Here is a 22,658-nt window from a genome sequence, read left to right as displayed (position 1 = left end):
AGTCATCAACCACCTTTTGGACGACGGTGAGCTTGCTCATATCATCGGGGTTCACAAGTAACTGAAGAAGTCACACCTGACTACTTTGTAGATGCTCCCTTTCATCAGATCCATTCTGCATACTGGGCGGTTTTATACCTTTTTCCCAAAGCAGTTAATCAAGGACATTCGGGCTATGATCCTGATGTTTCAGCCTCTGTCCTGGATCTCACTGCAGATAGCTCTGAGTAACCTGGGAATGAAATGAAATGAAAAAGTCATTTATTAAGCGCATGGCTACCCGGGGGCATACCAGCGCTGACAGCGGCAAGTAGTGGAGAACCAACCAGACTCGAGGAAGAGCCAGGTTTTTAACAGTTTACGAAAGGCAAGATAGTTGGGTTCCTTATGCAAATGAAGTTGGAGAGTGTTACAGAGCTTAGCGGCATTGTAATAGAACAGACGACCCCCCACTTCTAGCTTTCGTAATCCTGGGAACTGTGGCAAGACGCAGGTTGTCCGAGCGGAGGCTTCTGTTAGCAGGGTAGGGCCGAACAATAGAATGATTGATGGAAGGACGCTTTCCGGCTAACGTCTTGTGAACAATACACATAGCCTTGAAATTGACCCTCTCCCTGATAGGGAGCCAGTGAAGAGATTTCAGGGCTGTTTTTGCAGATTGGCATTCCGGGATTTCCAGAAGAATTCTGGCTGTGCAGTATTGCACCGCCTGGAGTTTTGAGAAGGTCGCGCATGGGGCCCCTAAATAAAGGGCAATCCCATAGTCCAGACGCAATAGAATAAGTGCCTGGACCATGAGCTTCCTTGCCTAGGAGGGAAGTAGTGGGAGGACTTACGAAGCATCTTTAGGATGCCATAGCAGGAGGCCGCCACATTACGTGCCTGGACCTTAAAAGTCAGATCTTGAACCAGCCAAATACCCAGGCTTTTCATCTGGGTCTTGGGGGCTGTAACGGGGCCCAGGTCGGCTTGCCACATTATTTTGGGATCAAAGAGGGAAGAGTTCCCCAAAATCATCATCTCAGTTTTTTCTCCATTTAATTTCAGAAAGGAATGTTGTGCCCAGAACCTGGGCATGAGCATCTGTCCTTCGATTAAGCTGCCATTTCGGGAAGGTCTTCTGTCACAGCAGCAGAGCAGGGTCGGCTTAATCTGCATTTACAGGCATGGAGATTGCGCAGTGGCAGTGACCTTATTTGACCTTCCTCCTGAGGTGGTTTCTGTCATTTTGGGGACAAGGCATTCCTCTACAAAACTGATGTACGCCAGCCTTTTGAACACGTTTGTGGCTCTGTGCAGCATTGCCCAAATTGATCCACTGTGAGCCAAGCGTAATGCCACAGTGGAACTTGAATTCAGTTCTCACTTTTTTTATGTGTACCCCTTTTGAGCCACTGCACAGTTGTCCATTAAGGCTTTTGACATTGAAAATGGCCTTTGGCATCTCTTTAACATCGGCTAGGCATGCAAGTGAGCTACCAGCTCATTCTATCAACCCACCTTATGCAACTTTCTTAATCACTGGTATTTCAGAGCATCTTATTCCAGGTCGCTATCATTAATTGACAAGTTCGGACAAACATCCTCAAGAAGTATTTGGTTATTCACACAATATTGTTTCAAGAACTGTAACTATGCAATAATCAATATTTGTATTAATCATTAATGCAATCTGAGTACCACGTGTAGAACGGTCACTTAAATGTGGTAGCCCACTTAAGCCATGTATAACTATGGAAATTTAATCCTTTTGTACTGTAAATCGCTCTGACATCCACTTTCGGCACCTGTTTGCGCTATAGAAAACAAGGAATAAATAAATAACATTCTTTCCATATGAGTTGATGTTGAGGACACAAGCTTCCTTTGTGCTGAAGTGGTCTCTCCATTTCATGTTGGGCAAGCCATCGCCTGTCTGGCATTCTTTGCTCCACCGTAAACCTCTAAGGAGAAAGAGGAATTCCATTGTTTGGCCCTAAGAGAGCACTAATCATTTATAAAGATCACACCAAAGAACATCGGGTGGAGACTAGGCGCTTTGTTGTGTTCTCCAGGGCAAAGAAGGGCAAGGTAGTGCAAAAATAGACTAACTCCCAATGGCTAGTTGCTGCATTACAATCTGCTATACTTTGGCAAGATGCTGTCTCCAGACTTGTTACAGGCTCATTCCACAAGAGTCAAAGCTACCACTGCTTTGGCACATGGAATGGCTGTCCTGGATGTTTATCAGGAAGCAATGTGGACGTTGGTACATCCTTTCATGAAACACTAGGGTCTCGAAGGTCCGGTCCATTAAAAGGCGCATTTTGTCCACTTGGTCCTGCAGAACATTTTGGTCTGAGCCAGTTTATTGGTCTACCATCACCTGGGGAGGTTCTGCTGTGGTACCTTTTACAAGGTGAGGAATCTACGATTAGAAGAACCATTGGTAGAACAAGTTACCCTGCCTTCTATCGAACTGTAGATTCCTCACTGACCCTCCTTCCTCCCAGTTCTGTGAACTGGACTTCTTTTCCACCTAAAAAAGGTCCAGAATTAGAGATTTTCACACTGGGCAAGCCAATCTGCATCTGAGGGCATGGACAAACTAAAAAAGAAACTGATATAAGCACGCATGGGTGGCGCTTATGTGGGGCTCAGTTTGTCACTACCAGAGTGGAACAAAGCTGGCACAGAGCCACATGACGCCACCTACCAGTGTGTAGCAGTACACTTTGAAGCTTCCGTATCCAGTCTGACGCCTGAGAAATATTCACAAGATGAGTAATCTGCAGTTAGATAGGATATCCACCAGAAAGATAGCTACTAAAGAGAAATAACTTGTTTAATGTCATTTGCATGGGCATACACGTTACAGTGGGAAACACAGATTTGCAATAGATGTACAGATCATGAATTTAACATAGTTTCGGTCTGCATAAGGAAAATGTTTATTACCTGTAGCAGTAGTTTTGCAACTTCGTCATATTCTACATGAACTTTAGGCCCTTCTACCTCCCAATAAAAAAGATGAATAAAGTCTGTATTTTGACATACCTACCTAAGGAAAAGTACAATCTAAATATAGCATCTGGAGTGTGGTGGAGTATGGGTTTCAGGTTGGCGCCATCATGAGTTCTGCTGACTAATCCTACACATACTAACATGCTTTCCATATCCAAGCAATTGTTGGTGAGAAAGTACCTCCCAATAAAAAAGATGAATAAAGTCTGTATTTTGACATACCTACCTAAGGAAAAGTACAATCTAAATATAGCATCTGCAGTGTGGTGGAGTATGGGTTTCAGGTTGGCGCCATCATGAGTTCTGCTGACTAATCCTACACATACTAACATGCTTTCCATATCCAAGCAATTGTTGGTGAGAAAGTACATCGCATGTGAATCCAAGAATAGCCTGAATCTGCAAAACTATTGTTATAGGTAGGTATAATTTCCTTGCTGTCGTGATATCACACTTTCATGTACATAATGGACATAAGCCACTCCAGCATTCTAAAGTGGGCCTTCCAGATGTGGGACTGGTTTGCTATCCAAGCAGTGCTTCTGGAGGTACTGAAGGTGAGAACAGGGACTGTCAGTGGCTATTTTTAACTTTGTTTGGGAACAGAGCTTCCACCCTTCCTTCCTTGATCATTATCATTAAGTATTCAGTATCTCAGCAACTACTGCTCTTCACCCTGAGCCCTAAGTAAACTGAATTAAATGGAAGCCCAGGTTTGGCTGCGCAATTGATGGCTTTCCGGTCAATTTTAGAGGAAAGACTGGAGGTTCAGAGTTCTACTAATTTAGTATTCACTATCTTCTAGCAGTCCCTGTTCCTTCCACATTTCCGCTCCTGCGACAGCACATGGTGCTCTGAGCAGGAGGAAAGCGGGGCAAAACAAGGGGAAGGGGAATCGGAGAAGATTCAAAATGATATCCAGAATGGCAATTGAGCTTTCTTATAGCATGAATGTGTTTTCGAATGCTTGTGTTGTGCACAATCTAACCATGTAGCTGTGTTTTTGGAATAGTACCTTGTATATGTGCAGGAAGTAAAAGAATTGTGGGGGCAACAATAGGCATGGCCACATGACTCATGATGATGTTAACCTGGAATCCACAATGCTTCACACGGTAAGCACCATAATAAAATTATGTAGGGTGGACTTGAAATCAGAAATTGTCACAAGCAGCTCATTTATTATATTCCATACTGAAATAGAGATGTGCTTTGTGTACTGTGGGGCAGGGTATGTATGTATGCGGTGTTTCTGTAGTGCAAACCAAGTCAAAAGGCATCAGGTGCTATGCAGGGTCAAAGATAAGCATAAAGTCAACAAGTGATAATAGAGGTAGCTGGGTTATGGTCTCCTAATTTATTGTGGTGTAGTGTTCTTTAAAGAGGTGTGTCTTCAACTTGTTCATAAATTTGAGCGCCAGTGGGGTAGTCCTGATGAATGTGGTAATCCTGGGAGCGTAGATGGATTTGAATGATCTTGCCGATGATTGGTAGGTGAGTGTTGGGCCAGTAGTTGGTGATGTTGTTGGGATGAAGTGTAGGTTTCTTTGTGTGGAAAAATCTGGCGTGTCTTGGAAGCTTCTGGAAAGATGCCTTGTATGAGGGAAGCATTGACTGGTAAGCAAGCTCCCTCAGAGAGAGCTTTGATGAAGAACGAGGGTAAGATTGAATTCTCATTAGAAGTGGCTTTGAGGGAGTTGAGTATGTCAGTGAGATCTGCACGAGACAGGGCTTTGAAAGCTGACCATTTCGGGATTCTACGGGAAGGAGTGGTCATTGAAGATGAAGCAGGCATGGTGGTGTTGATGTGCTGTTGGATCTTCTCTATTTTTTCACTGAAGAAGTTGATTGCATTGCACTTTTCTGTGGCGTAAGGAATAGGTGGATCTGGCAGAGAATATTGTGAATACTGGCATGAGAATATGTGCTTTGAAAACAGGAAGGAGGGGTATATGGATACTGACCTGGCACACAATTACTTTGGTTCTAATGGTATTGTGTGTTTGCATTCACATTGCAATGTTGTAGTCACAAGGTACACTGTATTAGCTAGACCCCGCTTCTACTTTCGCACAAAATCTTTTGCCTACCTTATGCCTGGTGATTTGTGTCATGCATGGGACTGTGTAAAACCTTAAAGCCTAATTCTTTGCTTTTGAGAAATAGTCTTCATGGGTATTCACAAAATATTGCAGTATTTCATAGTAGCCCTTTTAAACTACAGTTAAAACCTGTATTGCCGTATAGGGAGTAGCAGATAACATTAGATATCTGGAATCCAATATCTTGTTAGTCTTTGGCTTGAAAATGAAGTTTTGATAACTGTTTTCAATCTTCGTTGGAGCAGTATACCTTCATGTTGTAAAACATTTAGTGCTTGGCTGACACTTGTTTCAACCTCTCTGACATACATGCCTGAGGGTTCCTCGAGGCTGTAAACAGAATGTTTCTTACCATGAAATCTCAACCAAATACTGAGATCTAACACGATTAATGAAGCATAGTGTACCAAACAACTTACTCTTTCCACTCTGCCACATTAATGACAAAGTAAAACTAAAAATATAACGTGAAGCAGAGGGGAGGGTTCTGTGCAGACACACTTTTTTCTCCAGTGAAGAAAGCCTTTCTCCTACACCAGAAGTGCAAGTTTTCTGTTCTCCTTTCCACATTGGTAAGGGTATTACTGTCACAAACATATGTGCATGGGCGTTCCCCAACTTACAAGGCAAAGCAGATGTTGGAACTCTCTGCTTCTACCCTTTGAGTGCAAATTCATCCACACTTGTGGAAAATAAAGTCGCATTTGTAAAACCATTTATGCACACCAGGAATCTTTGTGAATGCCTGGCGCACACAAAAAAGGTGAATTCGGCCAGAAACTTCTGTTTACGACCAAATCTGCCTTCGTGTTTTGCGAAAAACGTGCAGGTAGTGAATAAGTCACAATCCCTTTTGAAAATGCCAGACAGTTAAGATTGTAAAGTCAAAAAAGTGATCGTAATTCTATTCTTAGACCTGTGCTTATCTCTTAGGCCATCGGAGCTTAAATATCTGGTATGCCGGTTTGTAAATGAGAAACATCTCGGATCACAATAGTCTGTTGCCGTTTATCTGTATTGGAAAAGCACTGGAGAAAATGAGAATTGAGGCCAATCCACTTAAGTGGACGACTATAATAAGTGCCAGTGGTGGCATAGAAGCTCCAATACCTATTATGCCGTTTTTCTGGGTAGGTTCATATTTGGTCTCTCAGATGCGAGTCCGAAACAATGGTTCTATAGAATGTGTGGCATGTTTTCTTTAATGCACCTTTACAAAATGTAACACTTGGGAATATATGCTCAGCTGGTCATATCCTCCTCTCTTCCCCTAGTCCCTCTCCGCCTTCTCCTTGTGTTCGCTAGAGCACATCAAGGGAAAGGATGTGGCCAGGTGGCTCAGTTGCTGGCAGTGGAGCCTGAAGAACTTTGAGCGAGTCCCAGCTTTCACGCCAGACTGAATTGAGTGCACATTATCTCCCTCTGTCTCGGTGCAATGATCTAATAAAAATGGGAAGCACTTAGAAAATGACAAGTGTTATTACGCATGTGCAAATACCTGACATTTACATTTGTCATCGATGTTTTTCATTTTTACAAGTGAAAGGCCGCGATGAGGCGAGAATAAAATAGCCGACTTCTTTTTGCGGCTCTCAGCTTGACTAAAACGTAGAGACCCATGGTATGGGAGAGTCTGGGAGGTTCGGCGCATGTGGCTAGCACACTTCTGTAATTGGCATATATACAGAGTTCATAAGGGGTACCGCTGGCAAACTAAAAACCTTGATGCCCTGCCAAAAGACAAACCAAAATAATTGCATGCCGTTTTCCAAGCGCTCAGTTAGGCAGCTGCATTAATTAGTTTCTTTTACATAACACAGACGTGCACGCAGCTTGGATCAATCATATGTATGGTGCATGAGCTGAAGCTCATCTCAGACTAAAAAAACATAAAAAGGAGTTGAAGACTCTCCTATTCAGGCTTTAAGGACGTTAGGATTACGGTGGCCCTCAGATTCGAGCCTCTCTTCGATGCCTAAAACAGCGCTGGGACACTCTGATGAGTAGCTGCACAGTAGAAGTATCCGTCATTCATTCATTCATTCATGATGCCATGGTCATGGAGCTCTCAAGTGTTCCCAGTATAAAGTGAGACTGTGAACCATAGTAGTTCTCATCACACCATGCTTAACTATGACTGCTCCTCGTTGCCTCCTTCTGTCTTCTGCTGACTTCTGAGTATATGGCACCTCATTCATCTTCTTGCTGTTTTATCACACAGGTGCTCTTTGGATTACTGGCTGATGCTGAGAGCCCATACTCAAGCCGCGGTTCCACTTTCAGCTCCCAGGAGCCTCACAACATCCTACCGCTAGCATCCAGTCAGATTCGGTAAGGTGCTTTCCCTTTTTGAATGCCCACAGCAGCAAAGACAAAATCCTTGCTCCTTCTCACACGGTTGCTTCACGTCCACATTTCACTACTGACCAAGATAACCTTCTCTTTTCTCCCTAAAACTGTTTCAGGTTTGGACTCCTTCCACTGAGTATGTCCAGCTCCCGAAAGGCTAAGTCCACGGCTGGACTCTCACAGGGCCCTCAGACACAGGTGGGTAGATTAAAGTGCAGTGTTACATTTCCTAGAATGCTTCTGTTCCATGGACAGCTGTGAAAATATATTGTTACTCCCTTCCACCACACATTTGTAAAGCTGTGCCTAACTCTTCTTACATTATAGAATGTGTAATGCACATCTGCCAATAGTATGACTCGTATCGCTGTGGTCTGTTGCAATGTGCATTGTCATATCGTTCTGGGTTTTATCTGCACTAAAGTCTGGTTTGAGGTGGATGATGTTTCTTAGTTCCTGGAGGTAGGTTGTGGACGTCCACCATTAAAAAGCATTGGCTTTGATTATGTGTTGCATATTAAACAAACCTTGGCAAAGCAAATAGGTCTCTCGTACGGAAGAGCTATTGACTTTGTCAATGTGCTTAGTCATGTTCTGCACCTGCATTCCTAAAAGTGGCGTCACAGACGGTGGCATAGGGGATAGTTGAGTGTTGTAGGAAGAAGTGGATTGTCATAGAGTGGAGTTTAGAGTATTGTGTAGCATCGTGTAGTAGAGGGTCTTAGATTGAAGGATTGTAGAGTGTCGTGGCGAGGGAGATAGACTTAAGTTGGAAAGAGTGGAGTGTGGCTTGTCGTCCAGCAGAGTGACGCAGTATAGAGAGGAGGAAAGTGACGTAGATTCGAAGGGCGTGGAGTCGAATGTCCTAGGGAGTGGGATAGGGTGGAGTGGGGCAGCGTAGAGTGGAGTAAAGTGTTGTAGAGAAGCATGTCATAGAGTAGAGTGAAGGGGCGGAGATTGGAGTGGCGGGTCGTGGAGCAAAGTGTCGTAGAGTGCAGTGGCATAGCTTTTGGTAGGATGGCGTGGAGGGCGGAGAGGCATAGTATATAATGAAGTGGCATAGAGTGTTGCAGAGTGGCATAGAGTGGAGTGACAGTCAAAGGGGGTAGAGTGGAGTGTTGTGAAGCGGAGTGGCGTAGATTGGAGTAAAGTTTCATAGAGTAAAGTGCTGTAGCATGGAAAGTCATAGATTGGAGTAATGTGGTGTGGATTGTCATTGAGTGACGTCGAGTATCATAGAATGGCATAGTGTCGTAGAGGTGGATTGGCCTAGACTGAAGTGCTGTGGAGTGGCACAGAGTAGAGTGGCATGAGGTGGCTTAGAGTAGGGTGACGAAAAGTTGAGTTGCGTAGAGGGGACTAGTAGAGCACTGCCATTAAAGACAACACGTTTTCAATTGAAATGACCATTAAATCTGCACAGATTTACAGTTTTACTGATTAAAACTATACAGCGCACAAACGATAATGGGTGGAAATTGCATCAGGTAGTGTAATTATTTGTTTTAATCATTTTAACATTTTTGTTTCCAGCACACTTCAGAATTACAAAAAAAGTGCTTCATATCAGCTTTTCTAATTCTGAAATAGTCTGAAATATTTGCACAGTTCAGTTACAGACATTTAAATGTTGTTGTGTGCTAGAAAAAGCCTTTCCTTTCACACCCCAAGATTGTCAGATGAATCCTTTCACTTTGAAGTCAGAGAAAGTAGTATAAACACTCGGCTTCCTCGGAAGACAGAGCCTGACATGGGGCTGTCTTTGAATGCACAGCAAATGTGACAAGACAAGATAAGAATAAGATTTAAAGGCCTATTTACAGAAAGCGAGCACTGTGGAAGAATACAGTAAACCGGCTATGTTCAACAGGTTGGACAAAGACCTGCTGGACTGCCTAAAACAAAGAGAAAGAAAGCAAATGTGAGTTACAAACCACAAAACCAATGGTAAGCGAGGGCAGAATGCATTCTTAGGTCCGCTTTTAGAATGTACCCAAGAAGTCTTTAGTAACCAGACTGCTGCGCTGTCTGTTAGGCTATGACCTAATAAAGCAGATCTACTGCCTTTGTTACAAGTGTTTCATAAGAAACTGATCAGAAGTAGGACATCCGAAATACCTTTTCCTAGTGAGCCTGTAGGCTCAGACTGGTATAGGTTATCGTTGGCTTATCACCATAATTGATTCAGGTCCACTATATTGAGCTTGAGCTTTTCTCACAAGGCTACCATCCGGCATACAGTCATACATTACAAATCGGTACAAAGTTACAGTGACAAATGCAAAATACTTGATCTCCTGAGAGGGCCCAGTAAGCACTCTCGCAGGGTAAATATTCTATACCCAGTTTGTTATAGAGCGTACCCAACACCAAAAACACTTTCCTACTACAATTACCAGTGAGATTCCATGTAACAAAATACCGGTCTGTAGTCTTTAATATAGAGTAATAATAATCCATGACTATTGACTTTAACATATGATTTACCCAACAATATGTCAGGCCTACTGCCTTTATCGTAAGTTTTTTTTTTTTATATTATAAGAAATCAGGACCATACCTGTTATCATTAGCTTGTCACCATGCCCATCTCCAACCTGCTGGGGAGGTCATAGACCATGCAATCTTCAAGTATTTCATACTAAAATTACAAGTATGAACAAAATTACAGTTGTCAAAACTATATAATCACCCCTAATGGAGCTTAGTAAATATTAACATAATGCAAATCTTCTATCCCAATGATTTGTTCGGGTGGGGTCACCAACAACAAAACCTTTGCCTACTATGGCAACCTGTGAGATTACATGTTACAAAATACTGGTCTGCAGCCTCTAATAAAGCATGATAAAAATTCATTGTCAGAGGCCCTTTGACTATAACAAATACTTTTCACAGTAAGTTAGCCAGGCCTACTGCCTTGTCATAACTTTTCATAATAAACAGCCCAGACCCATGGGATACGACATAAATGTTCCTGGTGCACCAATCAGGCCCTCTGGTATTATTCTTGGCTTGTCACAATAGCCATGTCGGGCCTACTGCACAGATCGTAATATTTCTCACAAGAGAACCATCACAGGCATAGTTTTAAAATTAGTACAAAATTATAGGTGCAAATCGAAATGCGATCTCTCCTAGAGGGACTAACAAGGATTCACATAGTGATAGTCTTCTACATTCAGTGTTTATCAGAGGAGATAACAAACACCAACACCCTTGCCTACTCTGGTAATCTATGTGGTTCCATATAACAAAATACCTTCCTAAAAGATTTTACAACAATCCATCCCTAAAAGCTTATTACTTTTAGCATATATTTTCACAATAGGTAGGTCGGGCTTACTGGCTTCGTCATACTGTTTCATAACAAACAGAACAAACCTATGGAATCTGTCACATCTTTCCCAATTAACTAATAAGGTCTTTAGCCTTTACTATTGGCTTGACAAAATAACCAACACAGGTCTATTTACAGGCAACCATCTTGCTTACAGTTATGAAGTTACATATGTGGAAAACAATATACAACCCATCTCAAAGGGTCCTAACAAGAATCATCACCGTCAAAACCTCTTGGTTTGTCAGAGGACGGACCCCAACATATAGATGGATCCTATACTTTCTCTTATTAGTACTCTGAAAGTTCTATTTTGTTGATCATATAAGGTCTGGTGATAGCTTTGCTGTCAAGTCAGGCCTAAAAAGTGATGGACGAATATGCTTGAGCCAAGGTTACTTTCGATATGGTAACTGCACTGGATAGCATTGCGTTCTAAGTTTTAGCACATCAATTCCATTATAGAAAGGGCACAGCCATATGCAAATCCCTGTTATCCTTTACCTATAGATCAATCTAAACTGAACTAATGAGGCTACCCCTTCCACAGTGCATTGATGAAAATACACATATTTTCCTATTCATACTTGTACTATTAGCTCCTGAACGTAAGCTCAGAAATGATTTCCATACGACCCTCCCCCAGAGGCTTCCAACAGCAGCAGATAACCATAACAAGTCAATGTTCTGCCTACTGTAGAGAACCCATTGTGTCTGTGCTCTATTGGATTAAAGGGTCACAATGAGTAACCTTTGGCAGAGAGCTGTTCTGTCAACCAGAAATGCTTTTGCTCAAAACAGTCCTTGACACAAATAACTCTCGTTCCATCTTGATCAGTGCCATTGTGCATTTTCATAGTGTCTATTAAGACCTCCACTATAATGCTTCGAGCATTAGTGGTGCTGGATGTTGAGGGACTAAGGCAGCAGTGCGAAGTTAAAACTTACAGCTCTTTTTCCATTATGTCATGGTGAACATGTACCTTTACAGAAAACCTTTCTATCCATTGAGAAATAATAGATGCCTTCCTTAAGTACCTGACAATTCAGGGAACCCGGTCTCAAAGACAGAAACTGTAGTTCATCAACCTGGGTATAGGGACTGTCCTTCTAGCCCTCCAGTCATTCCAAATGTCAATAACTTTTGATACAGTCGTGGTAACACACAAAACATGCTTTATCTGAGTTAAAAAAAAGGAGGAACAAGCGTTGAGAAACTTTCAAACTAAGCCCAGTTTTGCACTATCTTCTGGTGCAAGGTCTGGGAAAGGACCTTAAGTTTCGCAACTTCTCTAGACTTGCACTAATGCTAATGAGATCTAGAGGAAGTCCTTTTGCTGTTTCTATCTGCTTTTATGAAATGGGTGCACCACCTCAACAAAGGAAGACGATAGGAGGATCAGTTCAAGATGGTCACTTTTGCTCCTGTGACTGATCCAGAGGAGAGGACATGACATGCTGGACACCAAAGTGACAGACCGAAACACAGCTAGCCCCCACAGTGATGGTTCTGCCTGATTAGCACTGTGCCATGTAACCATTTAACCTTTTTTGTTGCTCTTCCTTTGCCACTACCTGATGTTGTCTGCTTGGGTAGAAGGCAACCAATCTCTGCCAAGGATTGCAAAACATCAGGAGCCATGCTTAGTTTGTGTTATTTCACAGCTGCTCCTAAATTTAGAGAGGTTCAGCATCCAGCTGGCCTCTGCACCCCTAGATACATAGCTAATGAATATGAAATCCAACTCTAACTTATGACCCAACTTTTTGCAGATTACAATTTTCTCCTGGAGGTATCTTGATTCAGCATGCAGATGAGTCACACTAGGATCCAAGGTTGTTGAAAATATGATTCTCTTGTCTGATTCCGGAGATACTGGGTTTACACGGTTCAGTGGCCCCCTTCCCTTACTAATGGACAGCCAGGACTTAAAGTGATGTTTTAGCCACAGCAAGCAGATCGTATGATCTTGCTATTATTAGATCTGAAAGAAGCACGTTAGTGATAGATTGCTTACCTTAGAATTACCCCCAGGCGTCAGACTGGATCCAGAAAGTTTTCTTCAGCAGTACCCCTGCGCCTCTGTAGGTGTCATCGTGCGTCTCTGCGTACTTAGTTGGAGTCGTAGTTGCCGAGATGACGCCACTGGAGCTACTTAGAAACGCGCACTGACATCAGTTCTTTCTTTTTCTGCGCCAGCAAGTGCAAATCTGGAGAGAGCGGTAACCCCAGTCACTTTTTGACTGAGTTATTTTTGGGACTTATGTCTCTGTTTTTTGAGTCTTTGACTCCTGGTGTATAGGGATGCCCAGTTTTTAATCTTGTGCGGCTTGTCCCGCACAATGTCTGTGCTGGTCCCGCACCGTGAGTGTCTCTACTGCCTGGGGCACGACCACGACTCCGAGTCGTGCCCCGACTGCCGGGCCATGGCTCTGAAAACTTTGTGGGTGTGGTCCCGAAAGTTGCTGGAGGCCTGGGAGTCGGCTCTGCGCCGTTTAAGGTCCTGGTCCCGTGAGAGGTCGAGGGACCGGTCGCGGAGCCGCCACCAACATTGTTCGTCGAAGTCTTCGCACTCAGAGTCGGATAAGGCGAAGTATAAGAAGTCGAAGAAGTGTTGTCACTCTTAGCTTTCCCCTAGCCTGTCGCGTGACATGGCTGAGGGTGCGGGTGGTGCCACCCCCTTGGCTCCGGCAGAGCCTGCACAGTTGCCGATGGCCTACCCGCCCTTTCCGGGTTTGTCTGCGACTCCGGCCCAGCTACAGGACTTCCTGTCAGCCATGGCCTGCCTTTTTGGCCCATTTGCCCTGCCAGAATGCCTTCGAGCCCCGCCGGACCGACTGGGGGTCCTCGCTCTTCTTCGTCGCCGGCCCGACTTCGTCGACGACTCCGGTCTCGACGCCGCGAGTCTCACATGGATCCATGCATGGATCCCAGCCGTTGACGGGTGGCCTGGTACGACCTCCATCGCCGTCTACGGCACCGCCACCGGCGTCGGCCGTCGCCGGCTTCCACCCCGACGTGGAGATGGCGCCGGACCGGTGTCGATCGACACCGATACCGACGTCGATGGGCAATTTCTATCCCTTTCTCCATCCGCCTCCCTCTTTTCCGTCTGCTCGACAGGTTGGGGAGGACTGGGAGGGGTCTGAGCACCCTCTCGCAGCCCAGTGCGAGTTAGACCCGGACTGGTAAGAGGATTTGGAGGATGCAGGTGACATGGATTTTACTCCAGAAACTGGCACACTGTCTCCTTCTACCGTGGCTATGGAGGAGGGTGGCACATATTCTGTGGTGTTGCGTAGAGCAGCCGAGGCGCTTCACCTTGAGTTCCCTACAGTGTCCGTCCGGACTAACCACTTGACAGAAGTGCTCTGGCCAGTGTCTTCCTCTAGGGAACCACTGCTGCCCTTTAATGACGCACTTTCTGACGTTCTTTTGGGCACCTGGTCCATGCCCAACACAGGCGCTCATGTGGATAAGAACGTGGCCCATCGCCCAGCCCCGGGCAGCCCCATTTTCCTCTCCCAACACTCAACCCTTGAGAGCTTGGTTGTCCAAGCCTCTCCGTGTCCAAGCGCATTCCCTTCCGCACCTCCGCACCTCCGGACAGGGAATCCAAGAAACTGGAACAATTTGGGAAGAAACTGTTTACTTCCGCCAGTTCAGGGCTGCGGTATGTGAACACCGCATGCCTCTTGGGCTGTTATTCCCATTCTGTGTGGGACATGGTTGCACAGGTGCTGCATCAGTGTCCGGAGGAGGCCTGAACAGTGCTCTCCCAATCTATTGCAAAGGGAAGAGACGCTGCCAAGTTCACAATTCGTTGTGTCCTTGACATCGCCGGCTCGCTGGGCATGGCAATTTCCGCAACTGTGGGGCTACGCCTCCACGCTTTGCTGAGGTCAACTGGCTTTTCCGGGGATGTCCAGAACACTCTGATGGACATGCCCTTTGATGGCACTCCCCTTTTCGGTGACAAGGCAGATAGTGCATTGGAGCGTTTTAAGGCCTCACTGGCTACGTCCAAGTCCTTACGCCCACGCACACTCCTTCCGCTTCTGCTTTTCGCTCCTTTCGTGGCCAAGGATGGGGCACCCAGACACGTTTGTTTCAGAGCCAAAGGCCTGTGCAGCAACAGTCTCAGCACAGCCACGCACATGGGAACCGCAGAGGTGGGTCATGGGGCCAACGGGCGGGTCAGTTCACCACCTCCCCTGCCGCCTTTGCCTCCAAACCTTCCTAGTCCAGTGTTTCAGGCCCACCAAACACCAGTGGGTGGCAGGATTCGCCATCACCTCCCCCACTGGCGCACCATCACTTTGGACAGGTGGGATCTGCAGATAGTCCGACTGGGCTACTTCCTCCCCTTCGAGACTACTCCTTCAGCCATGCCACCTCAGTCCCACCGCATGTCGGGGCTTCACTTGGCACTTCTTCAGCAGGAAGTTACGGCCCTCTTGGCCAAGGGGGCCATCGAGCGCGTTCCAACGCCAGAAGTAGGTTGTGGTTGTTAATCCCACTACTTCCTGGTTCCAAAGCAGGACAAGGGCCTGCGTCCTATCTTAGACCTTCGGAACGTCAATCGCTTCCTCCGGAAGGAGAAGTTCAAGATGCTCACACTTGCTCAGGTCTTGTGTGCCCTAGACCCGCAAGACTGGTTGGTAGCCTTGGACTTGCAGGACTTATTTTCATATCCGCATCCTGCCAGCCACCGGTGTTACCCGAGGTTCACAGTAGGCCATTAGCACTTTCAGTTCACTGTGCACCCTTTTGGCCTTACCAGCGCCCCTCCGGTGTTCACGAAAGTGATGGCGGTGGTCGCAGCTCATCTGCGCAGATCAGGGGTTTCAGTCTTCCCCTATCTCGACGAATGGCTGTTGAAGGCGGGCTCGCCCCAGGCAGTCGTCTCCCACCTACAGACTACAGCCAACCTCCTGCATTTGCTGGGGTTCTCTATAAACGTACCGAAGTCGCCCCTGATTCCCTCTCAGAAGCTCCTTTTCATCGGAGCGGTTCTGGACATGGCGCAGTTTCGGGTATATCCTGCCGAACAGCGAGTCCAGGACATTCAGGATATGAGTCCGATCTTTCGGCCCTTGTCCTGGGTTTCGGTCAGGATGGCCTTGAGGTTGCTGGGCTTCATTTCCTCCTGCATCCTGCTGACTAATCATGCCAGATGGCATATGCTGGCTCTACAGTGGGAACTGAAGTTCCAGTGGGCGCAGCATCAAGGGGACTTGTCAGAGTATGTCCAGATCTCGGAGGGCACTGCGCAACAGTGGTGGCTCGCGAACCAGTGTTGAGTCAGTGGCAGATCCCTCGCCCTTCCCCAACCGGAGCACACAGTGGTGACTGATGCGTCCCTCCTGGGATGGGATGGCCACATGCGAGAGGCGGAGATCAGAGGCCTCAGTGGTCAGTATCTTGCATGGCTCTGCGTTCCTGGCGCGGAAAGTCATGTACAGAGCTGACGTCAGCGCGCTTGGGCGCGTTTAAGTAGCTCCAGCGGCGTCATCTCGGCGACTACGATGCCAACGAAGTACGCGGAGCCGCACAACGTCAAACTTTCCAGAACCAGTCTGACGCCTGGGGGTAATTTTAAGGTAAGGAATCTATCACTAACTAATGTTTCTTACAGATATATTGTTACCGAAGGTAAGTAACTTGTTCTTTGAAGCAAAAAGAACAGATTATAGATGGAATGCTGAACAATGCAAACATTCACCCACAGTCACAGATTAATCCATCTTTTTTTTTTTCTCTCTCCGCCACCCCCGGTTTGGACCCAGCCATATGCAAATCCGTCTTGGCCCTGCTCCTCATGGGAACGGTCCTGCCTGAACTGCCAGGGCAGATCCCCCACAAGACATTGAACATGGGACCCATGTCTGGGCATACTCTTCCTACTTAGGGTGACCAAAGCAAAAAGAGCAGATGATGGATAAGCTGAACGATGCAAACATTCACCCCCAGTAACAGATCTGGGTTTAATCCATAGTTTTTTTGCTCACCACGCCACCCCAATTTTGATCTAGCCGTATGCAGACCAGTCTTGATCCTGCTCATGGGAACAATGAAGCACAAACTGCCAGGCCAGGTCCTCCCTGGACCGGAAAAAAGCATCCTGTGACCGGAGTTATCACCCCTCATCAGCCAGGCTAGCTTGAATCTAGTGGCACCGTGAGCACGGCACTCATGTCTGGGCATACCCTTCCCACTTAAGGTGACAAAAGCAAAAAGAACAGATGATGCCACTGGAATCAAGCTTTCCTGGCTGATGAGGGGTGATACCCCGAAGCCAGTCCTAGGATGTGCGTTTCCAGTTCTTTTTTTTTTTTTAATTATTAGTTTGAAGTCATCCTTAACCGGGCTAGTCCAGTATTCAGGAGGTACATTTTTAGGCTGGTCCGATGGTGGACCATGCGATAGCAGTCCCGGTAGTGGCAGTGCTACTTGACAGCCACAGCAAGGTTTTAGTTGATGCTAGTGCTCCCAGGGAACGGGAGAACATAATGTCAGTCCCCAATGGAAGGAGTGAAACGATTAATCCAGTTACATTCTGTTTATATGAGTATTTGGATGTAGGCTTATTTTCTACGTCTTTTGTGATGCAAACCAAACGGATGGACCATAAAATCCAGACCGTATTCTGCCATCAGAGTCCATTTCACTGGGAGTCCTTCTGCAGGCCTCTTCCATGACTGGTATGAAGGTTTGGGATGGAGCTATAGGATAACACTGGCTTATAACACTGGCTTATATTAGCTTGAGAGTAATCACCCGACCAACCACCAAGGTCTAAATTCTATATTCTAGTATCTCTTGGACTTAACTATACTTCTAAGGTGTTTGGTACTATACCTTTTTTTAAATTGTAGGAATTACTGGTCATTGGTATTTGTGTTGAACAGTACGTGCTCAACCAAGTATGTCCAGGAGTGTTGATGCAGATGAGGAAATGGCGCAGAGAGAGAATATCTTCTAAGTAGCACACAGATTGCACAAATTGAAAAAAACAGGATTACAACTCTGATCTTTTTTCATATCACCAACAACATAAGCACTAAATTACATTTCCATTGCCCATGTACAAGGTTTGTGCTCTATTTGAGCCCACACATCATACAGACTCCAAGAGTCCACTAAAGTGAAGGTAAAAATGATATTGCTGAAGGGTTGTCAAGCAACATGTTTGTTCCTTTGAATGATTTCTGTAGTCATGTCAGGGCCTAATGAAGGTATTCTCTCCTTGTCTCAACCAATAGAGTTAGATGGATGCACACTGACAGACCATTGGGCATCCATCTAACTTGGTTTATTCAGAGGAGGTTAAAATACCTTTGTTAGCCACTTCTGTGACCTGTAAGTTGTTTTTAAATATTTGTTAGCCACAATAATTGCGTGAAAGGGTCTCAAATGTGTAAGTGACTAGTCCAGTTGTTCAATTTTGTTTTTTGTTGATTCAGTTCCAGTTATTACAGTGACGTCTCATCGCACACATCTTGGAGATGTTCCGACTGGGTATTTTATTTTAACTTGTTTGTGTGGAGTGTGTGCTTGCTCTATACCAGTATATTTTTAGTCCCCTGTAATACCTTTGGCAGCCAGCAGTGCTCTGTATTTTTTCAAAATTGAGGAAGGGGGCTTGCCCTGAGTCCTGAAGCCTTTGCTGGTGCTTTGGGAGTGCAATATGGTTGCTTAAAATGCAAAATAATAAAACCAGGAATTAAAATATCATCATGCAAAGCATATTGCACGCTACTTGGTACTTACTTGCCTCATAGCTCGGCTATGGTTGCCAGATCTGGGAAATTGACATAGTTATACAAATCGAGAAATGTTCCCACTAGTGTGGGTGCCTTAGAAACGCTAGTCGGGGTGAAGGGTCGTAGGATCACGCAGGAGTGCATTATTATCAAATTGATCTTGAACGCCCTGTTATACAGGTATCGGAAAGTTGCAGGAATGTTAGGCATGTTTAAGTAACAGGAAAGGCTTAAGAATTGTTTTTTTTTGTTTTACGTTGTTAATATCAGAAACTTGGGATCCCTATTTTAAAAAAATCTATTTCCTACAATTGTTGTTCTTAACTTAAATGTTGTATTTTATTAACCGTGTTCTAAAGCTTGGTGCGACCCCAAAGGTATTAGTGCAATAAAGCAAAACAGGTAATGGGACACAACATTGCCAATGAACAGAGAGATAGTACCTGAAGACAGTTGGGAAAGGTAAGGTTAAAGGCATCAGGGGAACATTCATAATTCAGGCAGAGATTAGAAACGTTATTTTTTAATTGTCTTTTTAAATACAGAAGGTTGGGTTTAGTTCCCAGGTGGGCAGTACGAGTTCCAGAATGCAGTTTCAACTTATTTTAGTGATACCTTGTGTAAGTAAATGCGATCAGTTGCATCTCAGCACCTCCACTTCATAAAAAGGTCTTATATGTAAGTCTTTCTGTAGCCATTAAAAACGTGTTTTTTATATGCTCTCCATTTCTAGGGTATTGTTTGTTTTGGCAGGTGAAGTGAGTCAATTGTACATTTTCTGATGATCATACAGGTATGCAGTCACCCATACACTGTGAAACCTCCTTTGAAAAAAGGTACAAGAAGGAATTAGAAAAAAAATACTTTTGTGATGTGCTTAGAATTTTAAGGTTGCTGCCTGAACAGTATGTAGTGACCTCAAGTCTCATGAAATCTCTAACTAGCCTATTCTACAAAATGACGCTCTGCAATGAGGCAAAATCTGCTTGTGGCAGGCAAGATACATTTTGCAGCCAGAAAAGTTCGTTTGTTTAGTTCAACTTTTTAAGGTTTTACAAACCCTTGTTTGAGAGTAGGTTCTTGAGGGTTTGTAAACTTCTGGTCTGTAGATTGCAGATACCGTTCACTGTCTTGGGAAAGCAGGAGGGGCCTTTCGGCTTGCTGGGATGGTTCAGGGTCTCATTGGAGTGATACAGCGTTTGTCTAGAGACATTTTCAGAAGAGCTGCACTTGTGCTGGACTTTCTATCATTGTCCCAATTGGTCAATGGGCAAAAATGTACAAATGAGATGCTGAAAAAGGCAAAATGCGTAAGATTGGAGACTAAAAGGTTTGGTTGCATCCAAACTTAAAAGGATGGTTTGATTGACAAACTTACAACTCGCCCCTTCGTGCTTTTCTTCTGAAAATTTCCCAGAATCCAGTTTCTTGCATCACTGAGGAGTTTGCATGTGTTAAAGACTTGAGCTTCGAGCTTGCTTTTTCACATAAAAATGTAGGTCTAGAAAGTCCGCTAATTGAACAAAATGATTTTCTTTTTGAAACCAACAGGTTTCTACTCCTGCTGTCACTCGGACCGAAGAGACGTTCCAACCAGGGTCCCTCTTCAAACAGTTGGCCACACAAGACGAAGACATTTCATCTACGGCATCTCTCTTTAAACTAGGATGGCTTTCGAGCATGACGAAATGAATCGGTGGACAGTGCACTCTCGGATCTATGCAATCGGCTGTTGAATGCAGAGGAAGAAGCTGCAGTGTGATTGTTTGTACTTTTTCTATGAAGACGAGATTTGCTTATTAAAAGTGTGACTTTGGATTGTGTTTGTAGATTACTCATTTATGCATTATTGAAATAACTATATTGAAAATTGGAGTTTTTGTTTGGAATTTTGTTTCAAGGATAATGGTATAAGCAGGTATGGAGTGTTCCTGAGTTGGAGATGAGGAAGAAATGGTGCTGAAGTACTGCTGAATTCACAAAACCCAAACGAACAAGTTGTTTACCTTCAGTAAAGCTTTTTCTGAATGATACCCCATCTATATGCAGATTCCTCACCTTGTCGATATCCCCAAGTAGAAGACTGGGTCCAAAAACTCGAAAAAGCAGTGTTTCCTGCAAGCCAGTAGGTGGCACCATGTGGCTCAGTGCCATTTCATTCCATCCCGGATATGACAGTCGCATAGAAGTGCCACCCATGTGTGCTTGCTTAATATTCTTTTTTATGCTTATCTGCACCCTCAGATGCGGAGCCCAATAGCAGATTGAAGCTACCACTGTGCAGATTTCTAAATTGGCGCCTCTTTAGAGGGAAAAGGAGACCATTCTACAGAATGGGGAGGTGGGAGAGTGGTGAGGGATCTGTAGTTGTATTATCCACCAGAGAGTTACAGAAAGAAAATATTTTGCTCTTCCACTAATGGATACTTCAAATTGCAGATTCCTCACCTTTTCAATAGATAACAGAGCATTACCTCCCACGTTGGTGGATCTATTGAATGGCTCATATCAAAAAGGCCTGCAGGACTGGATGGGCAAAATGCCTTTCCTGTCCCATTGGCCTGTCAAGGCAGTAGTGTTTGGTGAACGTGCAATGTTGCCTGTGTTTCAGACTGACAGATATAAAGGAAAGGCACTTTGCATACCAGCGCAGTGGTAGTAACCCTTGTTCTGGTAGAATAAGCCATCTGGCCTACTGGAGGCTTCTGCTTAGCCAATGCATAGTAGAGCTTAACACAAAGATCGAGTGAGAGATGGTCCATCTCTGCACCGCCTTGCCCATTTTTACACCAGAGAGCCCCATAAAGAGTTGATCATTCCCTCAATGTTCCTTGGTACATCCAGTGAAAAAGCTTGGCGCTCTCATGGGTTCGAAGGTTCAGAGTCTCTCTTCCTCTTTTGAGAGATGAGGCTTCACATTTACCAGCCCATATGAGGTTATCTAGTAGTAGGAACGTTTCAGCTGGCAGGATGCAAAATGAGTTCTGCATCGTGCATAGGCAGTGGTGTAGGAGGATCGTTTTATTCGGAGCAACCCTGCCCATCACTGATCGGGGCAATGTGGTCCATAAGTTAACAGTTTGTGAGATCATCAAGGAGTCTACTGATATTTAGTTGCTATTGTAGGGTCGAGTCATGTGTGATCTGAAGGCCTAGATATAAGAAACTACATGCTTCCCAAAACATCCCCACCTCTGGGAGATCAGCCTCAGCACAATTTGCCAAAGCAGCCATGGGGTAGAGTACTGTCTTGTGACGGTTGACATTGAGTCCTGACACCTTGCTAAAATTTTTCAATAGCTGCATGAGAAGAGGCATGGAGCGTTTGGGCTCCCTTAGATCAACGTATCGTCCGCGTATAATGACACTAAATTGTTGTTGTCGCCTACCAGTGCGCCCCAGTCCCTCGATTGGTCTCTCAGGTATATTGCCTGCGCCTCCATTGCCATTGCAAACAGGAGTGTTGACAATGGGCAGCCCTTTTGTGTACCCTTTTGAATTCTAAAAGGTTCAGATATCTCTACACCCAGGCACACCCTTGCTGTGGGCGAATTATACAAAATCTGGACCCAGGTTAGGAACCTGTTCTCCATTCTCATATGACTTAATACTTCCCAGCGGTATGACCAAGGCAAGGTATTGAATGCCTTCTCTTTGTCTAAAGCCCCTAAAGCTGCCAGAAAGTCGGACCCCTGAGTTTCATGCATTACATGTGACCGTCTCCTGAGGTTCATGTGGGAGCCCCTCCCTGGTATGAAACCACACTGGTCCGTGCATACCAAGTGCGACAACTCGACCCAACTGAAGGGCCAAGACCTTTGCAAGCAGCTTAACATTTACGTTCAACATAGCAGCCTGTACGAGCTTGGGTCTGTGGGAACTTTGCCGATGTTCTGCAGAATAAGTAGGACTGCTTCCCTCATGGGCACCAGGCGTACCCCCAGTCCATGTGCCTCCAAAAATGTTTCCATCAGAGCGGGGAGCAATGTGGGAGAGTGGGCCTGGTAGTATTCAACCGGAAGTCCATTGGGGCCTGGACACTTTCCCCTTGCCATGGCATGTACGCTTCCCCCAGTTCCTCAGTGGTTATGGCTTTA

General features: G+C 45.0%; 1 protein-coding gene across 2 annotated transcripts in view; it reads left to right on the top strand.

Moving 5' to 3' along the window:
* COG1 (component of oligomeric golgi complex 1) overlaps positions 1-20,379 on the top strand; it is a 125,039-nt gene extending 104,660 nt beyond the window's left edge. The window contains exons 12-15 of one of the 2 annotated variants that reach the window (XM_078654273.1): positions 7,327-7,436; positions 7,571-7,652; positions 18,262-18,316; positions 20,113-20,241. In XM_078654273.1, the coding sequence (XP_078510399.1) occupies positions 7,327-7,436; positions 7,571-7,652; positions 18,262-18,279 (210 nt within the window). In that variant the 3' untranslated portion in view covers positions 18,280-18,316; positions 20,113-20,241. Of the gene's footprint in view, positions 1-7,326; positions 7,437-7,570; positions 7,653-18,261; positions 18,317-20,112 lie in introns of both variants that reach the window. The other variant, XM_078654272.1, reaches the window with a different exon arrangement.
* Positions 20,380-22,658: the final 2,279 nt, after the last annotated feature.

The sequence above is a fragment of the Lissotriton helveticus genome, chromosome 7, assembly GCF_964261635.1.
Source record: "Lissotriton helveticus chromosome 7, aLisHel1.1, whole genome shotgun sequence".
NCBI lineage: Eukaryota > Metazoa > Chordata > Amphibia > Caudata > Salamandridae > Lissotriton > Lissotriton helveticus.
The sequence above is the reverse complement of the archived record's forward strand: the minus strand, read 5'-3'. Positions and strand labels throughout refer to the sequence as shown.